General features: G+C 39.6%; 2 protein-coding genes across 4 annotated transcripts; both read left to right on the top strand.

Moving 5' to 3' along the window:
• Positions 1 to 2,242: 2,242 nt before the first annotated feature.
• On the top strand, positions 2,243 to 5,997 carry dhrs9 (dehydrogenase/reductase (SDR family) member 9). The gene is made up of 5 exons (XM_023816024.2): positions 2,243 to 2,349; positions 3,455 to 3,769; positions 4,573 to 4,831; positions 4,924 to 5,087; positions 5,622 to 5,997. The coding sequence occupies exons 2-5, from the start codon at positions 3,457 to 3,459 to the stop codon at positions 5,843 to 5,845; spliced, it is 960 nt and encodes a 319-aa protein (XP_023671792.1). The 5' UTR covers positions 2,243 to 2,349; positions 3,455 to 3,456; the 3' UTR covers positions 5,846 to 5,997.
• A 6,790-nt stretch (positions 5,998 to 12,787) lies between these two features.
• Positions 12,788 to 20,223, top strand: LOC111856379 (retinol dehydrogenase 7-like). 3 transcript variants are annotated; one of them, XM_023836490.2, is made up of 6 exons: positions 12,788 to 12,925; positions 17,467 to 17,502; positions 17,739 to 18,069; positions 18,312 to 18,570; positions 19,235 to 19,398; positions 19,781 to 20,223. In XM_023836490.2, exons 3-6 carry the CDS (start codon positions 17,808 to 17,810, stop codon positions 19,996 to 19,998), a joined length of 903 nt encoding a protein of 300 aa, XP_023692258.2. In that variant the 5' UTR covers positions 12,788 to 12,925; positions 17,467 to 17,502; positions 17,739 to 17,807; the 3' UTR covers positions 19,999 to 20,223. The 3 variants fall into 3 exon arrangements, with proteins under 3 accessions (XP_023692258.2, XP_023692103.2, XP_023692181.2); XM_023836335.2 differs by lacking the exon at positions 12,788 to 12,925 and adding an exon at positions 13,545 to 14,225; XM_023836413.2 differs by lacking the exon at positions 12,788 to 12,925 and adding an exon at positions 15,593 to 15,824.
• Positions 20,224 to 20,577: the final 354 nt, after the last annotated feature.

The following is a 20,577-nucleotide window of genomic DNA, read 5'->3' as shown; positions in this document are numbered from 1 at the left end:
TTTCCCTGGCAATGAGCAGACGGACTGATGCCACCAAAGCAGGCAAGCTTGAAGGTTTGACAGCAACATAAAGGAGATAAAGTGGACATAGTAATGCATTCCTGATGGCAACAAATCATGTATTTGGTCACAAGCACACAATAACAATGACCTCCTTGTTACTTCCCCTGACGCATCAAGAATGATAATAATCCAGTTAGACTTGTAGTAACTTGCATCCAGCCCTTGCTGTCCTAACAACTGGCAAGCTTGCAGCAGCATGTATGGTAAAAAGCTGTGTCATTTATACAAAGGAAGCGTAAACTTATAAGATGAATATCCAGCCATCAAATATCCATACAAACAAACCCAGAGCAATATCAAGGTTTATGTAATAAAGGAAGTCTGGGTTATAGCTTAAATAGGCAGTGTTGGGCTTTGTGTTACTTTCAATTAATTGTGTGGTGAAGGCACTGACCATAGTGCTACAGTTCTGCCCATTTGTGGAATGCTGCTGGAATATGTAGTAGGACAACTCATGTAGGTCGTGACTTGCAGATAGTCAAGCTGTCCATTTCACTATGTGACAAAAAGAAAGAATGTGTGAGCATATTATGAATGTACAAGGAAGACTCGGGATGGGGGTGAGTGATGTCAAAAACAATTCTGTGGGTAGATGCGGGGGGGGGGGGAGGGGGGGCGGTTGGTAGACTCTCAGGTCCTGAGACACGATCAGCATGTCCCTAGCTAGAAATTCTGCCCCCCCCCCCGATAAAATGTCACTGTGGGCCACCCCAGCACCAGCAAATTTCATATATTCAAGGGCTCCTGTAAAGTGCTGGGCCCCCACCCCCGTATGCACCCCCGATGATAAGAGAGAGGGGTGTTCAGAGGAAAGACCCCCACAGGAGCCGAATGGATGTGAGCAGATCAGGCCTCTAGTCAGGTAAGCTGCACTACAACATACTGAAAATTAATTAATTAATTAATTACAAAATTACATGCAAATGCATGACGGTCTATTGCTGTTGAATCCTTTAAAACCTCGTAAATTGGAGCAAAAAGCTGGTAAAATGGTAAATAGATCCATTACATTTATTACATGTCATCTTTCATAATCATCCAGGTTTCTGAATATAATTGCCGGCCTGTCTTGCAAAACATCAGGTGCATACTGAGCTAATCACTTCTATCACAATGAGTGTAGCATGAAGGGTTTAACGACCTGAAGGTTATTGACCTAATGCTTATCATCCACACTTAATCCCAGCAATAATTATAAATCATTTATATATAAAGTATGCAGAGACACTTCACGCCAGTGCCAGAGAGATGATTAATAAATGATAATGTAATAATTAGCCGTTCCTTATTCTGGGAAAAATCAATGTTTCCCTTCCATGTTCAATGAAAAAAAATCTTATAAATTTGCGGATTGTGTAATATTAATAAAACTGAGACAAACATTCACAGTTTACCCGTTATTCAGCTTCCAGCATTGAAACACAGACTATGTGTCTGCAAACGAAGGGGCTTGGGGGTGGGATGGATTTCTGACCCATAAATCTTCCGACCATCCCAAATAAGCACACAGAGAAAGGGGAGAGACTGGGGCTCAAATATGCTTATACATAAAATTAGGTTCAAGCATCAATTTGTTCCCTGTTCTTCATGATTTCCATATATATGTATTGTTAACTGTATTCAACCCAATTAATAAGTCTTATCTTAAAATCTTTTTTAAAAATGGTGGTTTGTATCTTAGATGTGTACAAAAATGCAGCTTAACAATAAAAAGTATGGACCCTGAGATGTTGTACTCCGCCCGCATGTCCTCGACTTTGACGCGTGGCAAAATCGTTTTTCTGTAATTATTAACCAAAGGCAAAAATAAACATCCCAGAGTAAAAGTCTGCAACCGTGGGTATGGGTGGGATATTAATGAAATAATAATACTATAATAGAATAGTTAAAACCAGCTAAACAAATGCTTTTTTTTAATTATCGAAAAATTATTATATGTGAGCAATATACGTATCACGTAAGTCCCGGTCTACAAACGGAGTGCATAGCCAGGAACTTAGGCTACATAAATCTAGGATGTATTTTTGAGGAGTTACTTACCCAAAGGCAGCACACAAATACAACAGAATTCTGCTCAAAGCAACTACTGAGCGTAAGATGAGTACTACTGAGCATTTCTTAGCCATGCATTTGGTATAAATTGTATTTCACTCCTTTAGTCCAGTAGGTGGCGCTGTATGCTTACAACTGGCTTTTGAGTTCCGGAAGATTTACTTAAAGAGGCTCATATATTTTATTCAAACGTCAGTTCATTTGTGCAGTAGTTCTGCAACGGTCCGTGATCAGGTAGGCGATTGTTCTTTCAGTGTTTTGTGTTTAGCAAATAAACCATTACTTTAAAAAATCAACGGGCAGACTGAGTAATCGTTGATTTTGATAGGAAGTTCTGTTGGTTCTCCGGCGCAGAAGACTTCAAGTTTCTTGGTGTTAATGTTACATAATAGGCTGCATGTTTCTATTTGTCTTGATTCTCAGTATCGGCAGTTTTTGTTTATTTGTGCTTCCCGATATCACAGTCATAAAGATAGAGTGGAAAAACAGCGCAGCAGAACGCCGGAGGACTTCTGCTTTCTGTCAACTTGAACTTGAATGCACGCTTCTCAGATTGTGTGTAAAATATAATTATTAGTTCTCTATTTTTCGCTTGCAGATGTTTAACGATTCGTAACGATCGCAGATTACTTAAAACAAGTTAGTCTGGGCAGTAACTTGCTAGGCTGAGGCTAAAATTATTAAATGTTTATGTTTTTTGTATAATTGAAATTTTTTTCAAGTTCGTTTATTTGTATTATTTATTTTATCTGTAAATTGTATTCACGGGCCATGTTATAATAAACCCCCTCTCCCCGCATAAAAAGTGCTATTCTCAACCTCTCTTATCATGATTCAGCAATTAAACAGTTAAATGTCTCGTAAAATAACGCATTGATAGTAGTATAGGTCTCTTACATGAAAAAACGATTATGTTATGAATTCTGGATTGGTTTAAGAACAAGCCGGTCAGTCCTGAATGGCGCCTTACATGTGGCAGGAATCTCGCAGAGAAATGCATGTTCACCATGAAAGGTCTGATCAGCACAGCTTCAACTTCATGATTATTATACAAGTTGGACAAGATTGCGGTTTCGTAACCCTGACAAGTCTTTCCAGTTTAGCGCTTTACGTTTGGCTCTGAAGCCTCCGAAAGGAAATTGCCACATACCTGAATTACTACACTTTTTTTTTCTTATGACGTAACTAATTTAGATTCAGACGAATACATTTCTTACAGTCCAGCCGCATTTGGGTAAGATCAAATCCTAATGAATCGGCCTCTCGCGGTGGCTTGTAGGCCTACATGGAAATAAATAAGGATTTTTAAAGTTTAATTGTTTTTTTATTCTTCTTATAGAAATGTTCCTGTATATCCTTTGCCTGGCTGCCTTATATTTTCTGTATCGGTGGTACAGAGAGAGCAAGACAGTTCCTAATAAATCGGACAAATATGTCTATATCACCGGCTGCGACTCGGGGTTCGGAAACCTTCTGGCAAGGCATCTGGACAAGCGGGGTTTCTGCGTGATTGCCGCATGCTTCACGGAAAAGGGGGAGGAGGACCTACAGAAGGGCTCCTCCAATAGGCTCGCCACCGTCCACCTTGACGTCACCAAAACCGAAAGCGTCAGAAAAGCAGCAGATTTCCTCAAGAATAAGGTTGGGGGTAAAGGTAAGCTGCAGTTACATAAAAAAACAGATGAGTAGCTGCACTGCCATTCGTCTTATGCGCTTGGCTTCATGGGCATGTTAATGGGAATGGGTTCTGGGTTTATTAGGGATCCTGGTAAATGTACAGAATTTCTTCAGTAAAAATATGTAATTATCAGTGCTCTTACTAAAGGGTCAACTGAGCAACACAGTGACCAAATTATCAAGAAGCTTTCATGTCTGATGTGAAGAGCACTGATGTTCACAGCAGAGGTTTAGAATCAAACTTTATATGCACTGCCCAAAAAATGTGGCCGCAGTGCTTTACGAATCGTGTTATTTCCTTAATCATCTTCACCTGTTTTCACCATTTTAGTATCCTGCGTTTTAGGGGGTGTGGTTGTTAAGGTTAGCCCAATCTCTTCAACGACACATAGGCAGAAATGTACCCGTGAATCAGAGGCGGACATTTCAGGTCCAGAAAGTAAAAATCCAAACCAGGATTTTGTTTCAACCAATCAGTTGAGTATAAAGAGTCACAGTCAAAGAGTGCTCAACTGGTTGGTTGAAACAAAATCCTGGTTTGGATTTTTACTTTCTGGACCTGAAATGTCCGCCTCTGCCGTGAATATCCATCATTCACCAGTCATGAAACATTATTTGGAAACTATTAGTGGGTTAAAACACTATTTGAATATTTCCTGAAATTATCCAACAAGCTAAATCCCAGATTACTTTGGTAAACTCTAGTCAACCTACAGCCGTACATCTTATCGACTGATCTCTTCGAGCGAAGGGTATTGAGGATGTCTGTGATCTTTACAGGCCTGTGGGGTGTGGTTAACAATGCCGGTGTCTCAATACCATCGGGGCCCTGTGATTGGCTCTCAATTGAGGATTACAAGTCCATGCTGGATGTGAATCTTCACGGCGTCATCGCTGTGACCCTGAGTGTGCTTCCACTCATCAAGAAGGCCAAAGGGCGCGTGGTGAACGTGGCCAGTGTCTTCGGTAGGATAAGTCCGTTCGGTGGACCATATTGCGTCTCCAAGTACGGAGTGGAGGCCTTCAATGACAGCCTGCGGTAGGAGTCCCATGTGATGCATAAGCACAAGAAACCTGCAGATCTGAGTCTGGGGCAACCTAAAAACTAATTTCTTTTTTTTTGCTTATCAGGAGAAACATGGTGCCATTTGGAGTTAAAGTCCTATGCATCGAACCGGGCTTTTTCAGAACCAGTGTGACTGACATTGACATTTTACGTGATTGCGCTAAGAAATTGTGGACAAAATTACCGCAGGAAATCAAAGATGAATATGGGAGCAATTACTTGGATAAAGGTACTTCACATAAGTATACAGCCACGTACTTTAGGTCACTGGTTGGAGATGATCATACACCTCAAATATAACACTAAAGGATGAGGGTTGGTTTCTAACTACAATATTATAAAGACAGTTGACTCGTTATGGTCAGCTGTGGACATTCTAGCATTGCATTGCTGATTTAATTAAATGAAACCTATTGAATTTATAAGTAAATTCATTCTTCGCTGATGACTGAAATACTGCATTAAACCAACTAGTTTTTATTGTAGTATATCTAACACTTGAATATATGACAGTGCCATAAAACAAATGAGTTTTGAGACCGTGACTTTTGAACAATTCATATTAAAGTTCAAAGTGTGTTTACTGAATTTTTGTTGATTCATCCAAGTTGGCACGTACAGAACGTTTAGCTACTCAGCCTTTAACCTGGCGCTGAAATTTCCAAGGCTTCAGAGTTTAACTCGGGTATTAAAGCTTCGACGCAGAGGCTGTTGAAAGCGGTTGCAGCTCTCTTAACACCATGTACATTCTTTTGTCCTGTAGTGGAGACGATGTTGAAGGAGAAGTTCATGAAGATGCCAGATGGGGACCTGATGAAGGTGGTGAGCTGCATGGAGCACGCCCTTTCTGCAGTCCACCCTCGCACACGCTACTCGCCTGGGTGGGATGCAAAGTTTTTCTGGATCCCACTGTCCTATATGCCAACCTGCATTGCTGATTACTTATTACTTAAAGATGCAATCTTCCCAGAGAAGTCTGTAATCTAGTCATTTCCGTTTGTCAAGTCTTGTTGAGACTTATAAACTAGTATTGTTTCTCGTATTGTCACCTAATCAATAATGATGCAACCGGTGCTTTTATATAATAAACTTTAGGACCTGTTGCAGTACTCTGTAATATGGTCATAAAGACAAACTGAGCAGATGTGCCTGTGAATGAATGAGATCAGTTTATCTGGATCAGATTTACGATATTACAAAGTACAATCTCTCTATGTATGGAGCACATTAAAATATTTACAGTGGCTTCAGGTAATAAAGGAATTGGCTTCATCACAATTTGGAAACTACAAAGTTGGATCTATTTAAGTGGGTGTTTCTTCTTTCTTTTAACACAGGACTAAAATACGCTCAGAAGTGTACCTTTCAGAAGCTTAAACTGTTAGCTTAACTAAGCTAAGTAACTGCAACTGTGGTGCTGTAATAGTGTTACTTATATTAAACATGCTGTCTTAGGGAAATTAAACCATTTCAGAACAGTGAAAGTAGCAGCATCTTAAATTCAGGGAAACAGCCATATAGTTTAGACAGCATTGCTGCATGTTTTAGGACTACAGAGGAACTGGAAGAAAGCCATACAGTTCACTCAGGGCTGGGGGTGGGAATAAAATCCATAATCCTGGAATTCACAACAGTCTATTTTCAGAAAGTTTATTGTATAGAATGGTTAAACTAGCAGAAATGACGGTGTAATCTGGATATAGGAACCAGGACATCGAACAGAACGCTTCAGGCCATTCTGTAAACCAGCAATTCTCAACCCATGGGTCGTGACCTAAATTTGGGTCACAGCAAGGATCGCAAGGCAGAGTTGAAAATGTATGCATTTTAAAACCAGCAAGCTGCTATGCTGATCCACAATCAGATTTCCCAGCCCCAATCCTGGAATTAACCTGTATAAATGGGTCTTAGATCTGCAAATGTTTAGCGCAAAACTAGTAAACATTTGACCAATCCAAGAAGCGAAAGCACAGATGCTTAATTTAAAATTCATTGACATATCCAATCAGATTTGTGTGATAGGCATTGATTGGTGAAGCAGTGTGCACCCTGGTAAGTTTGTTATACCAGATTATATAATGCAAACTTTATAAATTATATAATTAATTGTCTTTTTTAATCAGTTAATATAGTATATTTTAATGATCTGATATATAATTGCAGTTCTTAATTTGAATCTTGGGGTCTGCAGTTAAAGTGTATTTAATGGTGTGAAATAAACAAAACGTTCACAATATTATGAAGAAAATGTAATCCATCTACCAGTATGGGTGGAATAATGGCTCAGTAAGGAGAATTTTGATCTCATACGCAGAGTTGTGGGTTTTATTACAGTCCCTGTTGCTGCCTGTTTGGGTGAATTGCTGTCTCTAAATTGCCCATCTCATATGATTGTGTCCACTGTGATGGACTGCCATCCTGTCCAGGACACCCGCTACACCGTGCTTCCTGTGATAGGCTCACTGTGACATTACACTGGATATGTTCTTAAGGAAGATGGATATTTACTAGCAGTCCTTATGAGTGCTGCGCCCTGAAGATCATATTGAATCATGCATGTCGTCCACCTAGTGGTCACTAATGAACATTACAAATAATCCATAATTTTATTGTAGGTGTGCAGTGTTATGGATGTAAATTAGTAAAAGGTTACAGAACCAACCTTGCATTGTACTTCACTTTTTAGATATCAGTCCTGTTACAACGCGACTAATGCATTCCTGAAAAACCTTGTGTTCACTAACATCGCGTATTAAAACTACACAAATTCAATGCGAATAACAGCTAGAGGAATGCAACTCCAAAACTTAGTAACTTACGCCAAACCAATTGAATTACCTAATACAAACAGTGATACCACTGATCAATAATGTAATTATATACATTTTAAATAATAGAAATAATAAAACATTAATACATTATATCAAACTCCTATGGGTCTTATGAGTCTCATGAGAATAGCCTAGAATGTGTCTGACTCACTATCTTGTCAAATCCCGAGAGGTGGGAGGAGTGATGGCCAAAACTATGCTTCAAATACAGCAAATGGCACATAAAGTGTTGTCTTGGCTACAGCCACCATGAGGCAGTACACTAAAGGCAACAAGCCTACAGACAAGTCTACCAAAAGCAAATATAAAGGAGACTTTAAAAATGTAATGTGAGTTTAAAAACTGATGTGTTTGTATATGATAATCTGTCAGATATTTTTAGAATGTTAGACTTTGACCTGTGCAATGTGTGCATGCACAAAAAGACAAATATATCGGCCGCATTAGAACACATTGGAATCTATTGATCTTACAAATAGCTCTGAGTATAGCATTGTAAGTTAGAGTGCATCTGAGATGCCAGAGGATAAAGTAATGTTTTCTTTTTATTCAGACATGATACTTGCAGCTAGCAGAATGACATTTTTATTCTGTGTGAAACAACAGCCAGATTTAATAATGAATTATCAACATATTGCATTCTGGTACTGAGACCTTCTATAAGCTAAATGGTGAATGAGTCGACGAATACCCTCATCCTCCACTACAGGTAATGGCTGACATTGTGCAACTGACATTACTTCAATGTGTTTGGACTGTGGTCGAAAACTACAAAACCCATATGAACATAGAGACATGGTATAAACCGAGTTCACAAACACCCCGAACTTGAAACATGCATAATGTTAGAAAGCAGTGCCCCCCCCCCCCCATTTGCACCAGTGTCCTGCCCCCCATGTCATATATGTCACACTTCCACATAAAATGCAGTGTGTTTTTTGGGACAATTGCAATAACAAGTGCCAATACTGTTGGAGGACTGCAATTCTGGGGTATGTGTGCAAACCTAAAATCGTGGGGAAAATGGCAGAGAACATTCCATAGTAGTTGAATATAACAACATGTCACCCAGTACAAACGGAGCCCCCATTTTTCAAGACTTTTTTGGTATAACATTTTTTGAAGAATTTGACATGAATTTAAATAGACTCTAAATAAAATAAGGTGTGCTAATATGTTTTCTACGTCTTCCAAGTGCGAAAATCTGATGTATCTTCACACCCATGCTATTTGGACGTTGAACTTTGTGGCCATTTCCCAGTTATGACGTGACCAACACAATTAGCAGTTAGCCTAATGAGCACAGTACTGAGAAACAGGCCACATGTGAAGCACCTGCTGGCCAAACGGGGATCGAACACATAGGACAGGGATGGACGGACACCAACCCTGACAGCCCACATTTTTAGAAAGACTTACACATCATCACAGCAGACGAAATGGATGCAGAGCAGATACATTGTCCCAGATTACAATATATCTTTCCACTGATTTGCAATGGTCCAAAATTGGCTTCATCAACATCCACAATTTTTCATTCCAATACCTTCCACCATATTCTCCCTTCATTAACCCCACTGAGGAGTTATTTTCAGCATGGTGGTGGAAGGCTTACAGTCTCCAGCCCTTCGTAAGGATAAGCCTCATTCAAGCCTTGGAGGAGGCCTGCGACCAAATTGATGCAGGGTCTGTGCAAGTATGGATTCGCTGTTCAAAATTATTCTTCTCTTGCTGGCTCTCAAGAGGACTTAGTCTATGATGTGGATGAAGTGTTACGGCCGGATCCAGCTAGCTGACACCCAGGGCCCTTTCTTGAGACATGCTTTCTTTGTTTGCACATATGTTTTTGCTATGTTATTTTCTGATTTTCAGTGCAAAATGCAACCTCTGGAAATGCATGGATGTACTGACTGATTTTTCAGCGTGGAGAGAAATAAATATCGTTGCAATGTCAGCACGGTGAGACATGCTCAATCAATATGTAAAAGTACAGATGACACGTTTATTTACCGTAACTGCCAGTGAGAGTACCAGCAGCGACACGGGAAGGGGAAGTGACCCAGTACACACTTCAAACACCATCGGGGGGGGAATCACAAACACACCACATTTGGGGAATACTATATTTGACACTTTTACGAGAACACAACACATTTACATTTACTGACATTTCAACATATTGCAGACCTCATTTACACAAGTATTTACGGTATGCACAATCCAGTGCAATGTAAGTGTTTAAGACCAGGAGGCATGATAATATTGTAGCGCATGGGTGGACCGAGGCATTGCAAGCCTAGCGAAGGACAAGGAGACTTGCTAGCCAGGACAGAACATGCTAGCCATTTTTTCCTAAATATCTGAACCAAGATTTACAATGAGCCGCAATTGGTACAGAAGGGGGTTAGAGACACAATATTTTAATGTGATATGGGCATATATGCATTTAACACAAAAACAAAAGTTGAAGTACTTACATAAAATAAAGAAAACCAATTTCGGGGGTCATCTCAGTTTTAAATCACTCCGACGCATAACAATGCAAAGGTGACTAATATTACAACATTGTTCAGTTCTGTAGCTACAGTCTTCACTCTCAACCCTTCTTTCGTTCGGCTCTGCAGTCGTCTGCCCTTCACTCTCCTCTTCACTTCTGCTGTGCTGATGAGCAGCACAAATGTAGTCACAACTCAGCTGGCTATAATATGTAAATCGGAGAAAATATAATAAGTTTTACGAATACCTGTGAAGGCGTGGTAATGATTTACTACAAAAAGTATAGGAAAGAATTAGGAGTCCCAATAAATGTTGGGATAAATCGTACATCCAATCTCAGGTAGGCCTACTAAAGAAAACTCCGGAAAGTATACCATTTGACCAGAGACGTACTCTCGTCCTAGAGAATGATGCCGTTAAAACATCACAGAAGCGCGTGAAGGACCGCCTCATTCACATATAGCTAAATGAAAAATACTAACCCATAAAATAATTTATCTTTAGGAAAGTATTATCATAATTATGTTAAGACATGGAAATGTGAATGCGGCTGTCGTTCTGAGAAGAGTCACGTGGTCAAAGAGCCGCAGGTCGCCGACTCCTGGTCTAGGAAGTGTCTGGGTGATGTGGTGTTTCTCAGTATTTGGTAGTAGTGCTTACCAGGATGTCCAACCTCTTGGATATTTTTTGAAGATGCCAGACGGGGACCTGATGAAGGTGGTGAGCTGCATGGAGCATGCGCTTTCTGCAGTCCACCCTCGCATACGCTACTCACCTGGAGTCCGCTCACCCACAAGCCAACCTGCATAGCTGATTGCTTCATACTTACAGATACAGTCTTCCAAGAGAAATCCATAATCTAGTCATTGCTGCTTGTCATGTCTTGTTGAGATTTATAAGCTAGTATCATTTCTCATATTGTCACCTAATCCATAAAGATGCCATTTAACGGGTGCTTTTATATAATAAACTTCAGGACCTGTTGCAGTATTCTGTAACAAGGTCATAAAGACGAACTGAGCAGACGTTCCTGAGGTCAAACAATCCTGCTTGTGTAGTGTTTGTTTATTATATATCTATAGATATAGAACCAAGATGGCGTCGTGGATGGCAGCTTCGACAGAACCCTGAATACCAAAACTACTAGACAGAGAAGCAGTTTTTCCCTCATGCCATCACCCTCATAAACATCTGATCAGTATCATCTGCTATGTCACAGCTACCCTTGTATTTCAGATTTCACTTTTTACATCCAGCCTCACAGCTACAAATACTGCATTGTACAATGCTCATTCACCTCAGTCACATTCCCATACAGATGTTCACATTTTATGTATATTACTTTTCTTGTATATAATCTGTACATCGCTTGTATATTATGCATTGTCTATGTTCATTGTTTATATATTGTCTATATAGCTTGAGAGACACCATTGGCCAGAGCGAAATTCCTTGTGTAAGTTATACTGATTCTGAAACTGGGTTGATTGATGTATTTATGTCATGTCATTATGGAGGCAGCCACTAAATGTCATTGTACTTGTGTAATCACTTGCACAATGACAAATAAAAATCCTTGATCACTTTATCTGGATCAGATTTAAGAAACTACAAAATACAATTATATGTACAGAGTACAGTTATAACATTTGCAATAACTTCATATAATAAAGTAAAAATAGAAAGTAGTTGGCTTCATTATCAGAATTTGGGAAATGCAATGTTGGATCTATTTTCATAAAAAAAAAAATGTCACTATCGCCATTTCTAAAAAAAAAGGACTATACTAGGCTCTGAAGTGTATCTTTCAGAAACTTAAGCCGTTGAAGTTAAGTAATGTTGGTGTTGTAATACAGTGTCACCTATTTTAAACTTGCTGTCTTATGGAAAGTTTAACAGTAGTTTTGCAACAGAGAAAGCAGCAGAAGCTTAAATTCAGGGAAACAGTCATACAAGATGGACAGCTAAAGTGCATTCAGTGCACAGCAAACCAAACCCGGTTATCGGTCTGTGACTCTCAGTTTTTTCTTTGGTCACCTTTCTCTTTAATGCCAACGAGAATGGCGTCTTATGGCTGGTTGTCCCTGTTTGCAATGTGCTAGTGCTGCCACTGGCTGAAGATGGTCCATTTGGGCCCGGAGACCGCAAGGCATCAAACACTGTGCACTATTTCAGATCAATCCTGTGCTGCCTTAAATGTCTGGTTACGTTGGATGTACAACCCTTTGAACAGCTTATTAATTTTATGCATGTTTTGCACTCTGCTTTAGCTATTTCTTATGTAGCGAAGCCACACTTCTGAGCGTGTGCTGCTATCCATAGAGTAGCAGTGGTTAATAATTAGGGAAATGCACTTGTAATTCAAAGATTGCTGGTTTGAATCCCTAACCAGCAAGGCACCACTGCGATACCTTGAGCAAGGTACTGCTTCTGGGTGCTGAATTAGCTGCCCCCTGCTATGTCACATATGGGTTAACGGCAGAGGATACGTTTCAGCGTTGTATACTGTGTGCTGTTAAATATCAACTTTGACCTAGTGGTAGTTCATTTATATAGCACCATTCTCAGACAAAGGTCACAGAGCGCTGAACAACAATCCAATACAAAATGAACAAAACACAGACATTACCAATAAAAATATCAGGAACTACTCAGCATGGATTAAAAGCCTGTTTAAAAATAAATGTTTTCAGTTGTTTTTTAAAGGAATCAACACACTCAGCTGCGCACAGACCGTAAGGTAGGCGGTTCCACAGTCTTGGTGGCACGGATGCGTGAGACCGGCATGCATTCTAGCCTGCACTATTTTTTAAAAACAATTTTCCAAGGGCGGTAGTTGGGAGGTTTTACGTTAAATAAATAGCTGACAAATGATTGAATTGATGGAAGTAAAAAAAAGTAACACCATGTGAAAAAAATGTGTTTATTTTGGCTGACCTGAGGCGATTTTACTGTGCTATCCCATTAGCTTCGCATGTAGTATATAACCCTCTGTGGCGTAAGGCCTTCTGAGACACTATGGAGATGCCTTGACTTGCTCTGACTTTTCTGTATATATCAGCAGCACAAAGATAACGATCCAGTGTGAGCTATATTTTTGTTTTTAGTACAAATACAGCTACAATAATATGGTTCTAGTATTTTGCAAGACGTTAAGTTTCTTTTTTTGTAAGGGCAGCGTGTGGCTCAGTGGGCTACGCCTCTGTGCTTGTAAGCAAAAGGTCACCAGCTTAAACCCCTGCCTCAGCACGTCTGCGGGTCCTTGAGCAAGGCCCTTAACCCCCAGCTCCCTGGGCGCCGCTGTGGGTGGCTGCCCTTCACAGACAGCTTACTCTACAAAAAAAAGAGCAAGTTGAGGGAGGTGTAAAAAGATCAACAAAAGTATCAGTTATTATTATCAAACACTGATTTTCACAACATGCTAGAATAATGTCAAAAATCACAAACCAGTTGAATACCCGTAACGATTCGTTACAGCCTGGTATTCGTTACTTATGTACTCGATACTACTCAAATCTACACCACTAATACGCAGGGTGGATAAGTATGAACCAGCCTTAAGTCAATATTATGCCGTATGTCTCCAAAGCCATAAAGTTTTTTCTACTCTTGCATGTTTAGCAAAAGCGTTAAACGTTATTCTGCTGATACTGTTTTTATTACATGCTTTAAACATATCAATGTGATTGTTTGCATTCTTACGGACTCCGAATTCCGTAAATATGGGACCAGATTTTACCATTACATTTGCCGGTACTCATGTATTTGTTTTGCTTGTTGAGACTACTTTAAATTGTGTTTTTCGTTTTAGTTAAAGTAGAAATATTTCATTTGTATCGAAACGTAAATCATGTTAGTTGTTTTATCTGGAATAAATTCACCACAGTCTGTATGGTCAGAACGTTTATTGAATAAGGCTGTTAAAATAACAGAAATGATGGTGTAATCTGGGTATGGGAACCAGGAAATAGAACAGAAGACTTCAGGCCATTATGTAAACCCATCCTTTACATCAAAAAGGAGAAGCAGTGTGCACTATGGTAAGTTTGTCATGCAGCTTGTATAATACAAACCTTAAACATTATATCATTAAATATGGTTTTAAAATAAGGTTTATATATTTTAGCACAATATTTTAATGATCTATTATGTATTTGGTTTTCATAATTTGTCACACTTTTTGGGGTACAATTTGGCGTTTATAATGATGTGAAGTATAGAATTATACACATAAAATACATTTACCAACATGGGGGAGTGACTCAAGGAATAGGAGTTCGGTCTCATAATCCCAGACAGAGCCTGTGAGTTTTATTACAGTCCCTGTCTCTGCCTGTTTGGGTGAATTGCTGTCTCTAAATTGCCCATCTCATATGATTGTGTCCACTGTGATGGACTGCCATCCTGTCCAGGACACCCTCTACACCGTATCATCTTCCTGTGATAGGCTCACTGTGACATTACACTGGATATGCTCTTAAGGAAAATTGATATTTACAAGGAGGGCTGTAGCCGGGGTTTGAGGGGGGGGGGGGGGGGGGGGGTTAGAAAAAGGGACCTGCTGCTATTTGCAACAAACTTTTTATCTTTCATTGGGTTTTAAATTTAAATTACACCAACTTCATTGTTTTGGCACCCTAACCCCGCTACAGAAACCACTAACATTCTATGGATATATATGTGTCTGTTACTTTAAAGCGGATCACTTTGGTTTGTGTGTCCCCACAATGTGATTAAAATCCGGTAATTTTGACCTTGTGGGGACATGTTTTTTGTTTGTTTTTGGTCCTTGCAAGGGGAAACTCAATTGAAAATCTGTTAACCGGAAAACGATAAAATGCCAAAAGTTTAGCTACTTATGGTCGAGGTTGTCATAGTTGGGATTAGGTTTATGCTGATCTGTATGTGTGTGTGTGTGTGTGTGTGTGTGTGTAGCGCACACGTGTTTTGTGTAAAGAAATATGCTACAATTAATCATTTATTATTTAACATATTTCCTTACCTTCTGCTGTACCACGTAACTGTTCATAAAGTTTTTTTTACAGATAACGGCGCGACGCTGCTTGCTTTGTCTTACCGCCTGCTATGCTGTTGGCCACTTCCCACGCGTGCCTGCTACAGTGCTGTTGCCAAAAAGCATAAATTCCAAATGCTGTCAGTGGAAGTGCTGACGCAAGCTAGCTCTGCGCTCGCGGGCGCCCTCTCCCACAACTCTCAGCGTACAATAATGAACAAGTCTGAACTAAAGGCACCCATCTCGGAGGAGATCGAAGTTCTCAGCCGCAGATTTTTTTATCGAGTTGTATCTTGCTTCGATCTTTTCCCCCCAACTCTAAAAATAAATGACATCATAGCTGACTACGAGCATGTTTACGCGGAGTCTGCGCCCTGAAAATCACGTTTTGACGTGCACGTTGGCCATCTAGTGGTTACTTCTAATTGTAGCTGTTGTAAATTTAATTCACAAGCATATTACACATAATCCATACATGTTTTTGCTTCCATGTAACGCGGTGTGCGTGTTTTAGCAAAAGGTTGCAGAACCAGGTTAAAGACAACCTTGCATTGTGTTTCACTTTCTCAATATTATTATTTCGGTGACGATTCCTTGAAGAATGTTAATCTAACTGAATACATAGGTATGCACAAATCCAGAGACTTAATCTGAACTGGTTTGCAAAAAGAATTCAGAACAGCACATGTATATGCATTTGTAGGATATTTTATTGTAATCGCATATCCCAAAGACGGATCTTTTCCCTCCGCAACTTATGAGAAAACATAAAAAAAAAACAATCACACCACACATCTCCCCCACAGTGACAATACCAAACAATATATTCCATTACAACGCCACCCATTGTGAATGATTCATTGTTCATGCGGTTTTAATCCATAACTAGGAATGAATAAAATTATTATTGTCTTGGGGCAACTGAGCAATGAATTGTCTGTCTGAACAGGCATAGTCAGTACTACCTGGTTACTAATGGGTTATGCTCTATGACCATCGCTTAGAGTTTACTAGCTCTTTCATCCACGTGTTATTTATTCAAAGCATTGTAATTGTGCCAGACTAAAATCATTCCAAAAAACAGCACCCTTAGAATGTATTGTACATTGTGGCATGCATCCAAGCCACAATTTAAGGAAAATGCAGTCTAACAGCATGACACAAACCTGAGAGGAGACGGTCACACCCCTAACTGAGTACACCCAAGGTTCCATGTCTTCTGCCCCTCCAGTTGCTCAGGGTTGACATGATGGCGAGGTATGCAGACAAGATGGTTAGGCAGGACTCAAGTGCTTCAGATGACCTAGCGTGACCCAAAACAGGCTTAGGAGAACTACAAAAAGAATCTAAAACATTAAGCAAATTCAAAAGGAAACCAAACCACAAAAACCTAAACCAAGAATTCAGACCGCCTAGGCTGAACAAAGATGCATCGATCAGAGGGGCCTTCAAATGATTGATTGGTCGATTGATTTACTGATTAAGTGCAGTTGAGAATGATTTCTGCGTGGTTCCGCGTAAACATGCTCGTAGTCAGCTATGACGTCATTTTTTTAAGAGTTCGGGGAATAAGATCGAAGCAAGATACAACTCCTGCCACTTGGTTTCTTGTACATTATACATTTATAAATCACTCCAAGAATACCACATCTCATAACACTAGTGTCTTATTACACAAATACATATTGTGTGTATAGAAATATAGAAATATATTCTATAATGTTTGAGTGTCTAGTATATGGTACATCTATGTTTTATGTCGCATATTCTAAATGCTGCTCTAATTCATGTTCATATAAATATATTGTATATATCTCTATATACAGTATCATATTTTTTTTGCACCTAGAGTTATTTGCATGGTATATTTGTGTGCTATGTAATGATATAGGTTTTATACAACAGGCAAATCAACAAAAAAGACCAGAGTGCGGAAAATATCAATTCAACTGAGAAGCAAAACAAAAAATATACTTAAGAAATGCCAAAACCAAGGTGTTTGTTCTTATGTGCCTTTGTGGAGAACATCTGTGGAACTTATAGCTTTAGGATTATGGTCCATGTAAACGGGTGTTCATTGTTTTAAAGAAAAATGACTTTGCCTCAAAGACAGAAAAGACAAAAAAAAAAACCTACAATGTGCTGTACACGCACTCTCATCATTATATTATAAAAAAAAATGTCTTTATTCTGGGCTGGGGGTTATCTTTATTTTTTACTGGATGACACAGCTGCAATTTTTTCCAACATAATTTCTCATTTTATAGATTGAAGCGAAGAACATCCACCATGCAATTATCCAGGTAAGAAAGAACAATCTACACACAGCTCAAACATAGTTATTAATTATAATTAATAGGTGTTGTGAAGTCAATGTCAACTCCTGGTAACTACTGTAGATCTATTTTTACCCTATTTCTCCAGAATATCTTTTGTCTGGGTCTTCAGGCTTACCAGTTATAGAAATTAGTTAACAGGGGATCAGACTATGGTAGTAACTTGATACATCAATGCAGTTGATATTCTTTTGTCCACACAGGCAGTCTCATCAAACACTCTGCTGTCGTGTCTGTTGGCTACTGCAGTCTTGGTCGCATTAGGGTGGTACATGAAGGACTCTCTGAAAATTGACGATATTCAGCATAAGTATGTGTTTGTGACTGGCTGTGACAGTGGCTTTGGCAATCTGCTCGCCCGGCAGCTCGATCGGAAAGGTTACAACGTGGTCGCCGCATGCCTGACAGAAAAGGGCGTGTCGGAACTACAGGCCTCCGCTAGCTCCCGACTGAAGACCGTTCTGCTCAATGTTACAGACAGCGCCTCCATTGACATGGCTGTGGAGCTGGTGCATGCCGAGGTCGGGGAGAGAGGTGAGACAAGCAGAAGCGTGAGAGATAGAGGTGCCAGTTAGAGTCAGGCACTGTGGGAGATAAGATAAATTTCAGAGCTTGACAACTGTACGTTGTTTTAAAATGATCATAGTTATCTTTCACCTGTTGCTTGCATTTTTAAACAAATCCTTACCTTTGCAACACAAAGGTATTTTTATAGCTGCTGCCTGTGCTAATTAGATATTTGAAAGTAATTAATGTAGGTTGTCTTATTAATTCAGGTCTTTGGGGTCTGGTGAACAATGCTGGGAGGTCTATACCCATTGGTACTTCAGACTGGATGCAGATGGAAGACTTTAAGAAGGTCTTGGACGTGAACCTCATAGGGTTGATCGAGGTCACCCTCAAATTGCTTCCGCTGGTGAAGAAGGCCCGAGGCAGAGTGGTTAACATGTCTAGTGTCCTTGGGAGACTGGCTATAGTTGGGGGGGGCTATAGTGTTTCCAAATGGGGCGTGGAAGCCTTCTCGGACAGCCTGAGGTGGGTCAGCTGCCTTCCTTTTTCCATTCTTATGGTGTGTATATACCTTACTTCTACAGCCTAAGGAAACATTTAAACCAAACGTAAAATACTTACCCATGTTGTTTATTCACACTGTATCATGATGGGTATTGCAGCCTCATACATCCAGGGTTTTCGATTCCCGTTCCTGTTTCTGTGTGCCTGGATTTTGTATATTCCCTCCCTGTGTTCCTGGGATAGAGTCCAAGCTCAGTGCAACTCCATACTGGATAAAGAGTTATGGAAGCCCCATCCATTAACTGCTAACTGCTTATCCAGTACATGGCCACGAGGGGTGGGGGGGTGGAGCCTGTCTCATGCAGCAGATGGTGTGTGGCCAGGGGTGCACCCTGGAAGGGATAACGATCTGTTGCAGGGATTACGGAAACTACAAATGGAAATTGTATAGTCAGTTTAATATTCACATCCTTAAACATGACATTATTAGACCTACAGCTAATTAATACAATGCTATGATGTCCAATTCCTAGAAATGTCCTTTGGAAGTTTCAGCTTTTATGTACACTTACAATGGAACTAGTTTTAATATATTGTTATATTCAGTGTCCATCTTGATATTTATACTTATAATTATTTATTACTTTTAATGCAATATTTCCATGTATGTATTTGTGATACTCAGGAGGGATATGCGGTTTTTTGGGGTGAAAGTCAGCATCATTGAACCAGGTTACTTTAAAACGGGGGCAACTGACATGGATGCGACTGAGGCAGATCTTTGGCGACTGTGGAACCAGCTATCGGCAGAGGTCAAGTCTTCATATGGCGACCGCTATATGGAAAAATGTGAGATAACACGCTTTCCCTGTGACAGAAGTTATCTTAAGAATTCTTTCAGTTGTAAACTAGGCCAGTGAGGTACAGGTGATCCTTCTAGGTTATGCAGTACTTTGGAAATATTTTTTCTTGGTATCTTTTACCCAGCAACTATTTAAAAGGTTCTTTTTCTGTTAAGTTATTCTTGTACAGTGCTGAAAACTTCAGACAGATATATACACTGTAGATCTGCTTTCCTGTCTAAACATTAACTTTAACACTATCACTAACTGTTATAATTTTAGTGTTTGAATACATTGCAGTACTAATATGCTTTGGATGAACAAATTCTGTATGATGTAACGCGTCCTTCTACTACTGAGCCAATCATGTGACTTTTGCATCACTCCAGATCTGCAAATGCAGCAGTATCGCATGGACATGCTATGCAGCACAGATCTCTCCAAGGTGACTTGGTGCATGGAGCATGCCCTGACAGCCCGACACCCCAGGACACGCTACGCCGCTGGCTGGGATGCTAAGATCATATGGATTCCTCTCTCCTACCTCCCTTCATCCATAACCAACTTCACCTTGTATATTCTCCTCTCACCCCATTTCAGAAAATGAGCATCGTTCCCATTGGCTTATGCTGATCATTGTTCTTCGAAAGTGTTTTTGTCTTTATGTGCTGTAGCGTAATGCATGTATATCCTCCACAAATTTCATTCACGAAAGTGAAAATGTATGGAGGACAAAATGTGAATTAAAAACAAATATATAAATAATCTTCGGCATAAAATAAATAAATTGTGGGTATTAATAAATAAATCCTTCCCATAGATAAATAAATAACTCCAAAGATGTATTTATTTATTTTCTGGTTTATTTATTTCCAGATTTGTTGAAGTATGGTGCCACCTAGTGTTCAGTCTGCTCAGCTACTTCCCGATGCACCTTGTGGAAGCCATTGTGTGATTAGAGACAAGTTAAGACAACTAGTTAATCAGTTACTGTTGCTTCTGCCTGGTTTACTCGTCTGACCAATAGTGCTTTAGAGTAATTTTATGGCTGCCCACCTCATTAACATATAGATGAAGAAATCAATTAAAAATATGGAAATAAATACATTGTTGACCTATTATTCATTCATTTATTCTACAGATTTATTTCCACCAACTGTTTCATTTAATTTTGTTATGTTTCCTT

The sequence above is a fragment of the Paramormyrops kingsleyae genome, chromosome 1, assembly GCF_048594095.1.
Source record: "Paramormyrops kingsleyae isolate MSU_618 chromosome 1, PKINGS_0.4, whole genome shotgun sequence".
Classification (NCBI taxonomy): domain Eukaryota; kingdom Metazoa; phylum Chordata; class Actinopteri; order Osteoglossiformes; family Mormyridae; genus Paramormyrops; species Paramormyrops kingsleyae.
The sequence above is the reverse complement of the archived record's forward strand: the minus strand, read 5'-3'. Positions and strand labels throughout refer to the sequence as shown.

What these genes read in the sequence shown, in the direction of transcription:
- dhrs9 (XM_023816024.2), top strand. Translation starts at nt 3,457, where the DNA reads ATGTTCCTGTATATCCTTTGCCTGGCTGCCTTATATTTTCTGTATCGG. An exon ending in GAATAAGGTTGGGGGTAAAG is followed by an intron (nt 3,770 to 4,572) that starts GTAAGCTGCAGT and finishes TGATCTTTACAG; the next exon opens with GCCTGTGGGGTGTGGTTAAC. An exon ending in GCCTTCAATGACAGCCTGCG is followed by an intron (nt 4,832 to 4,923) that starts GTAGGAGTCCCA and finishes TTTGCTTATCAG; the next exon opens with GAGAAACATGGTGCCATTTG.
- LOC111856379 (XM_023836335.2), top strand. An exon ending in TCCACCATGCAATTATCCAG is followed by an intron (nt 17,503 to 17,738) that starts GTAAGAAAGAAC and finishes TTGTCCACACAG; the next exon opens with GCAGTCTCATCAAACACTCT. An exon ending in GCCTTCTCGGACAGCCTGAG is followed by an intron (nt 18,571 to 19,234) that starts GTGGGTCAGCTG and finishes TGTGATACTCAG; the next exon opens with GAGGGATATGCGGTTTTTTG.